At 31.5% G+C, this 8782-nt stretch overlaps 2 protein-coding genes across 2 annotated transcripts; one reads left to right on the top strand and one right to left on the bottom strand.

Moving 5' to 3' along the window:
• The first annotated feature begins 758 nt into the window (after positions 1-758).
• On the top strand, positions 759-2034 carry LOC104744122 (uncharacterized protein At5g65660). Its single transcript, XM_010465142.2, has 2 exons — positions 759-1278; positions 1640-2034. The coding sequence occupies exons 1-2, from the start codon at positions 1042-1044 to the stop codon at positions 1820-1822; spliced, it is 420 nt and encodes a 139-aa protein (XP_010463444.1). The 5' UTR covers positions 759-1041; the 3' UTR covers positions 1823-2034.
• A 4362-nt stretch (positions 2035-6396) lies between these two features.
• On the bottom strand, positions 6397-8782 carry LOC104744114 (transcription factor bHLH93). The gene is made up of 4 exons (XM_087492730.1): positions 7767-8782; positions 7117-7299; positions 6773-6940; positions 6397-6677 (listed from the first exon to the last, which is right to left on the bottom strand). The coding sequence occupies exons 1-4, from the start codon at positions 8418-8420 to the stop codon at positions 6591-6593; spliced, it is 1092 nt and encodes a 363-aa protein (XP_087348856.1). The 5' UTR covers positions 8421-8782; the 3' UTR covers positions 6397-6590.

The raw sequence follows: 8782 nt of genomic DNA, 5'->3' as shown, positions 1-8782 counted from the left end.
CATGGTGGATCTTGGAGCCCACGACTTCTCCGTACAAGCAGCCCTCTCTCTCTCCTCTTTCCACGTACATTCTCCACTCTCTCTCCCCTTTTCCAAGCTTCATTTATTTTCATTTAAGAATTAATCATTTCAATCAACAATTTGATTAGTTTGTTAGAATTTTTTTAAGGAAATATGGGAATATAGTTAAATAAAAATACTTATATAACTTAAATAATGTATTATTGAAAATAAGCAGTTGTTAGCTGATATTTAATTATCTTTTTAGCATTTTTGCATACCATCAAATTACATTATTTGGTTATTAAGTTGTTCCATCCCACTAATATCTAGTTGTTCATTACGTTTGTAGATTATTCATCAAATTATTCCCATCAAAATTTTCATTTTGTGTGTATCTTTTTTACTTCAGAATATTAAAAGCTTCGGATGCGTATATCTTCATTTTGGTAAAAGAATCTCACATAATTATTCTAATATCAACATCTCCAAGGAATCCATAAAAGTTAGCTAATTAATTTCACGTCATTGGAATACAAGAATTTTTTCACTCATTCAAACTTAATTTCCACTAAAAACAAAAAAAAATAGTCTAAATCCACTGCATAAAATCAAAAATAGTAAAAATGGTTCAACAAAGTCAAGAAACATAATCCTTATATTTTCGAAAAATAAAACCATTCCTTTGATGATATAATTATTAAACAGGGAATAAAAACATTTCAACGGCGAAAAGAAAAGGGACAACTTTATTGTACAGCATATTTGCTTTTTTTGTACTGCGAAGAACTTTTTCACAGTTGTAAAACAAAAACAAAAATACATTTTCATTTTATTTGCCAAAAAAAAAAAAAAAAAATCTTTTATAAATAATCACTCCCTATCTCTTCTTGTTTCCCCGTCCCCTGTTCTTACCAAACTCACAAAGCTCTTCTTCTCTTCTTCTCTCTCTCTCTAACACATGAGAGAACAAAATCATCAGCTCACAATCTCAGCCGTTGATTACAACAACATCGTCGCCAACACCGTAGTAGTAAGAAGATGGAGAACACTCAAGATTTCTCGCCGCCGCACATGGATGCTTCTCGACCGTCACTAGGATTCCCTCTAGGCACAGCTCTGCTTCTTATTATCATTTTCAGCCTCTCTGGAATATTTTCTTGCTGTTACCATTGGGACAAACATCGTTCTCTCCGCCGCTCTTTAGCCAATGCCTCCACCCGTCCCTCCGCCTCCGACATCGAGTCTAATCCTTACAAACCTAAACCCCCTTTTCCGGTAACTCCCCGCTCCCTTTTACTCAAACCGTTGTATTTTATTATTTCTCAAATTCTTGAACTCTATTAATTATAATTTTACCAAATTTTTTCAATATTTCCTCATATAAACCATAGTTTGAACTTTGAAACGTGTAAGCAAAAATACAATATTGTTTTTAATTTAAAAAACTTAAATAAAGTAAATTTTAATTTGGAGAAATAACTATTGAAGATAACATTACTATCGTAACGAAGTTGTAATTTACTTGAGATGAAAGTCGTGTCACTAATTGTAATTTACTTTTTTTTTTTTTTTTACTATTTTATTTTACTCCTAAGGTGAATATTTTTAACTAATAAGAAATGATTCTTATGAACAGGAAATGAAGAAGCCACAGAATCTGAGCGTACCGGTACTAATGCCTGGAGACAATACACCCAAATTCATAGCATTGCCGTGTCCTTGTGCACCACCTCGACCGGAGAAAATCACTGTCGATGTTCAAACTCCACCACAATCACCACCTGTCAAGCCGCCTCGTTTTCCCGTTCCTTTGTATTAGATTTAATTTAGCTATAAGATAACCAAAAAAAGGGCCGACAATGTCGAAATCTCTCGTTTTGATGTACATATGGATCATAAATTTTACATTTTAAAATTTTTTTTATCACTGATTATTTATTTTTGTATTCAGTTGGTAACAAAAATGGAGTGGTCTTTATTGTGCAACAAAGAAAAATAAAAACAGAATGGCATAATTATTTTCAAAATAAATTTATGTAATTTGAGTGTTGTTATATCTTATAAAAAATACCATAAAAATATCACTGTTTTTGTTTTGTGGCAGCAACAGTAAATTTGTTTTTATGTTCGAACAGACTACCCACCTATCTGTTTGTGCTACTACCTATGTAAGCGCATAAAACACATGGCACATTTCGTCAGACGATAATTTCGATGTCGATGTCCTGATCTAATTCTGTTTTCCGTGGCTACAAATGAATTGATGATACACGAAGTTTCGAATACTAAGAAGTTTATGTTTTAAAAATATTACCAAAACAATAGATTGCTGGCAATTTAGGACTAACTCGAGATCTGTATGAATTGTACCAGAAATAGCCAATGAAGATTGCATGATTCTTCACATTTCCTTTTATATTAATAATCCAAAGTTTTAAAAAGGTGTTTTATGCAACCACGTTTGATGCCTTTAATAAAAAAAATTGCAAAACTAAAGTTTCAATCTTGTGCGTTACAACAAGATGTCTTCGTGGTTAATCATTACATAATATTTAACATGTTTCGTAAATAATAGAATGATATCAAACTATTACATTTACAGTATGCACAAGCAGTAAAACTAATAGTAATTGTTTATTTTCCGGATAATAACGAGACATGTTTTTTTTTATAATGGAATTACTGAAATTGACGTCTAACCACCACAAGTTAATTTGGTTATTAGGATAGAATACGAATTAGACGTAAAAAAAATAGCCCTCCGTTAATTACGATGCCGATTCCGTTAATTGCCTAATAAAAATTAAACACTGTTTAATAAAAGTTAGGGACCCTCAAAATATAAAATAGAAAAACTTTATATTTGGGCACTAAAGTTTTTACAAATCGAAAAAATTGACGTCAGTGACAAATTTCTTATAACCAAGTGCTCAAAAACACATCCCCACCACTTGGACCCTCCAACATTAACAATCAACTTCATGACCTAATTTCACTGTTTTTTGCTTATTTTATTCTTATATCTTTGTGATTTGATGATTTTTTTTCAGTCCCGTTAAATCCATTGGTTGATCCTAATATTCTAATCCACAATTATCCTCGAATCTGATCGATAGAGATTTATCTTTTGCTCAAGTCCACTAATTATCAATTATGCAACCAAATAAAATAAAATATCAAAAGTTAATAAACTAATTAAATAGAAGCTTGGCATCAAATCTCTTTTTATGCATATCAAGTTTCGAATTTCAAAACGCGTCACAAGAAAAAAAAAAAAAACGGTAAATATTAGAGATAAATTATTGAATTTTATAAAGAGTTAAAAATAAATACTTAATTGTATTACGATAAATGCAAAATAAACAGTGTTTTCTGTTTCAAGTGCGTCCTACACTGCAAAGTACAATTTGACTGTACTGATTCCTTTGATGACGTTATCTAAATGCTTCGTGGTTCTTCCGCGACCATTTTTCGTGGGATATTTATTTTGTTGCATGTCTACTTTAAATAGTTCGACTAGTTAGTTTCGTTTTCTGACGCTAAGAAATTAAAGTGACTGTGAACACTGAACACACACCGGTAACATGGAAGCTGAGCATAAAATTTCAGTCTACACAAAATACATGTGTGATGTTGTAACATTCCGGAAAGTTCGATGGTAAAAAAAATAAGAAGTTTTCAATAATACTATATATGCTATATTCCTATTCAATATTGTTATAATGTTATTGTTAAATTAATATTATTATGAAAAAAACATTTAAAATACTGTAGACATATGAAAACATGTGAGGGCACCGCCATCACCGCTGAAACCTAGGGATCATGCCATTTTATCTCTTTATTTATTTTGTTTTTTAGCTGAGAAATTATATAATATGCTAATTCCAACTTTAAAAAAAAAAAAACTTAAAACACCTCGCCTCATAAGATAACATAAATTATAAATTGTTAGATATGAGCTTTTCTTTTATAACCACTTTATAACGAAAGCAGAAGTCCTTGTCACTACTCAAAAAATAATATCTAAAAATACCTGAATTTCTTTTAAAATGGTTTTTTTGTCATAATTAACTGTTATGAAATTTTCCTTGAAAGTTGGTACGCAATAATATGTACATTCCTCGAAAGAACTCAACACAATACATATACACAGTACATAATAGTCAACTAAAAATCAAAGATTATGTATGTATAATAAGAAAATAAAAAAAATAATTTGAAAGAAAATGATGAAAAGTGGAGTATAATGTAAAACGTACGGATGATAAGCAAGACAAGAGCGGGCCTGAGATTGAACAAGGTCACATGGGGGAAACATCTCCTAGTGACCTTCTCTTATCCTGACGTCACTTTTTCATTTTCTTTCCAATCATTTTTTTATTTTTCATTTTTATTTGTTTTTAATTCTTTTTTAAGAAATATATAAGAAGATATCGAATACAGAACAAAATAATTATTTTATTCAAAAACGGTTGTAGTGGAAGGCCATGTACAGAATGTTAGGTACATGGCAATGTTTTAATTGAAAAATCAATTCGCCATGGATTAATACCAAATCCTCTTTTTTGCTTTTCCTTTGCGGTTAAAACCACAAATTTGCTTAGAATCATTTCTTATACGAGATTGGCCACATAATTCAAAAGCATTTTAAATCTTAAATAATTCAAGCTAATGTAGTGTGTGGACCGTAATCTCTTGGAGGTTATAATCCATCATAATTAGGCGTGACACTAATTGGATCATCCATATGTTATTGATAGATATATATTCATCTCTTGATGAATGCTTTGCAAATTATTAGAAAACTAAACTTCACCATCCATACCTGTCCCATTATATTCTCTTTTTTTGGGACCTTTTGTTTTCTGTAATATCTGTCAGGTATGATTAAGAAAGGGCTGCTACACAACTTGTTGGGCTAGATCAGAATTCGAAAAGGATTCATCATTAGCAATCCAAAATGAAGATGATGTTAAAACTTGGATATGGACAAGGCTATGTCATACACACGTGTATGTTTTATAGTGTATATATATATGTGCTTTTGCAAGTTGTATACTGAGATTCCTGCAGGTTAGACCTGCATAATGTACTAGTAGTTTATGATATTTGCTTTTTCAAGCTTGTTTCTTTTTTGTTTAATGTAGACTTCGTTCTTGATATTGTTTAACTTTTTATAGAAAATGTTGATTTATGTTTTCTCAATGTTTCCAATCATTGCGATTATTATCATTAAGAAGTGAGAAACCTGACGTATAAGTGAAATGAATCTTCATGACAAAGAAAAAAAAAAGTGAAATGAATCTTTTGGGCCTTTTGTTTGTTGTCTACGGACGATAGCGTAAGTCTCATTTTCGTCATGCTATTGAGTTTTTTTTTGCTGTGGCAAGTTGTTTCATAGTGCGCAACAGCGCAAGTGGAGTTCTTTCTAAATAAAGTTAAAAAAAATCTATATATTTTGTTTTATACAATTATTTGAGTATTGGAAATTTAGAAGTCTGGCCTCATTCTTTATGTGATGATTCTTGAAGTCCAATGATTATATTTTCCATTTGTATAAATGAAATAACTCAACGAAAAGTTCTATATTTAGATACAATGAGTTTTTGTTTTTGTATTTTTTTTTTGTTTTCCTCTTAAGTTGCTATCCCATCAACAAATTCATTATACACTTAAGTTGTTTTTGCACAAATTATAAAAAGTTACTTCAGTGTTGTGAAATTTTATTATATATAAATAATGATATAATTTATTTTTTTAAAATTTCTAAGGTATTTGAAAATTTCTATTTATGGCAACATTGGCAAGGGCAATATGATAAAACTATAGTTCCGGTGTTTTGAAAGTAATCGAGATAACATATATTTGGCCTATTAAATAAAGCCCATTTGATCTGTACTTCAGTTACCGTTCTTTAACAGCCCAATAACATATCCGTTACGAGTCCGGCGGACTAAGCGACCGACATTAACTCTGCGTTGACTATTCTTGATCGGGAGACAAGATAGGCCTGGACATGTAACGAGATGGGCCTAATCCTATGTTAGGCCTTTCCGAGTGAAAAGCTTTCACTGATCAATACAGTAAATGTTTTATCGCTAAGATTAATTTGGTGACGTAACTGACTGACACACACTGCCTTTGTAATGATGAATGCGTTGATTGGTGGAGGCACAGTCATTAGCATTATAATTACTCTTATGATTAGCCTTTTAAAACCTTTATGATGATTAATACGCTTTTCTTGGATGCATCTTTCGAACCTAGATACATCGGTCACTGTCATTTACAAACCCTAATTTCAATTATCGATCGAGTGTCCTAAATTTTAGATACATAAGATGATTAACTATATATGGATATAATAATAACCTCCAGCAACCATCCAAGAAAAAAAAAACATCTCTTTTTAATTTCCTTTTCTTTTATACAACTCATCATAATGTTTTCCCCTAGAAAAAAAAAAAAAAAATTCAAACTGACAAGGGAATTAAGCACAACATCTAAAATTCTTTAAAAGAGCTATTATTATTAAAAATAAACAATCGTTTTGGTTTATTAAATTTCAAATAATAGCAACTCCCTTACAAGCAACTTCCTCCATAACCTGCGTTTCTGAATAATGCTTGCTTTATATCTTCCGAGGTAATGAAATCTCTCTGCTCAGCTCCCTATAAAACACACACACACAACAAAACTCATCAATCTCATTACAATTATATAATTGAGATACCATATACTAATTAACTTGTGTATGTATAAGTACCTCAGAACAAGAAGCCTGCAAAGAGAAATCACTGAAGCAGCTTATAACACATTGTTCAATCTCCAAGCCTAGAGTCTCTAATGTATTAACAGTAGATAGAAGCAATCCCGGTTTCGGTGAGCAACATATATCAACTCGAGTATCCTCATCTCTCCTATCTATTTCAAACTATATCCACAACATAAACAACAAAATTAACAAAATCAGCATCAACATATATTAATTAGTGATTTTTTAAAATAGGGAGTTTGTTTGTAACAATTCATGAAGAAAGGGGCTTATATGTAAAAATACAAGAGAGCAGTGTAAGCTAGCAGCAATATGAAAATATCTTTTGTGTGTACCTTTGGTGAGTTTCTGACCATAGGTTCGTTTGTATTAAGATCCTTGAGATCACCGAAGAGCTTAGAGTGATGTGAATTGTTGCTATTTCCAAGTTCTTGTTCCTCATCTTGTAATTTGTTGATTTTGTCTAAAAGCTCCTTCATGTAATCTATTGCATCTCCTAATATCGATGTCCTGTCCATCTGATTTTTTATATAACAAAAACCAATATAATCATTATTATAAAAAAAACTTTTTAAAATGATTTACTCACTTTTCAACCGGTTCTGTAGATTCCCATAAAAGTAAGAACACAATAATTAAACAATCTTGAAGGGAAAAAAAAAAATAAAGGGCTCAAACAAGAAGAAACAACACACATAATGTTAAAAAGAATAATATATACCAAAAGGCTGAATTTGAAACCAGTTTATATAATTTAATTCATTATTCAAAAAAAAGGGACGAATCATTGTTTGCTCTTTCGAATCAAAGGTTAAATAAATCTTGACAGAACACAAAAACCGTAGCTAGCTAGGGTTAGACTTAGATTTTTGGTGTTAATTAAGAAGAAGATCATTAGAAAGGTTATTATCTTTATGAAACCATGTCATACTATATAATACATTAATCTACTAATTAATATTATTAGAGTAATTATAAAATTTACCTTACTGATTTTTGGGACGATGGATCGGAGCATAGAGAGACGATCGTTAAGTCGTTTTCTCCGACGTCTCTCCGCCATGAGATTCTTGGAAGGTTGGCCTTCGAGTTTCTTACTCTTCTTCTTGTTTGTTGTCTCTCCTCCACAGTAACCAACACTGAAGCTCTTGCTCTGATCAGACTCCATCAATGGTGAAGGATACGACGACGTGGGATTGTGAAAGCAGTTGTTGTTATCTTCTTGACCATTCTGAAGGATCAATGGTGGCGAAGAGGAAGAAGAGTCGATTATCTCTTGCAACGCCTCAAGAAAAGGGTAATCGAACGTTGCTGCTGCTGCGGTGGAGGAGGATAACGGCGGAGACGGTGGTTGTAACGGTGGTGGTTGGTGGAGAAGTAGTGGAGGAGGTTGAGAGATTAGATCCATGAAAGAAGAAGGGTATAGAAGGGTATTTTCGTCATCTTCTTCGTTGTTGAAACAGAGGTAATGATCAATACTATATCCATTTGGGAAGAACTGATGATGATGATGATGATGATGATGATGATGATCAAATCCGCCGTTAAAGCTTAGACTGTTGATGTTGTTGTCGGTGGTTTCTTGCTTTGTTGGAACAAGAAGCTCTTCATACACATTCATCTGTGTCGACAATTCCATTTTTTTGTTCTTGTAATAATAAGAAGAGAAAAAAAGAGAAAACAGAGTGTGTGAGTTTTGTGGATTAAAGAAGATGAAGTTGTAAGTGTATTTATATATACAATCCAATCCAGAGATGTGTGTGTTTGTGTGTGTGTGAGTATACTATTAATTAAAATAAAGATTCCCGTTTAATTTGTGATTACTACTATTTCGTTATTTGTTTATTTTTTTGAATAAAAACTCAATCTAATATTTATGGGATTTTTTAATATAGTGTATGGTTTTTATTTGATTACTAAGACATTATATTTTTTTCTCGTGACAAATAATAAAAACATTTTTGTTAGCTCTAGCCTCTACCTAGGAATAGATGAGCTATT

Source organism: Camelina sativa, chromosome 2 (genome assembly GCF_030686135.1).
Source record: "Camelina sativa cultivar CO46 ecotype springtype chromosome 2, ASM3068613v1".
Taxonomy (NCBI): Eukaryota; Viridiplantae; Streptophyta; class Magnoliopsida; order Brassicales; family Brassicaceae; genus Camelina; species Camelina sativa.
The sequence above is the reverse complement of the archived record's forward strand: the minus strand, read 5'-3'. Positions and strand labels throughout refer to the sequence as shown.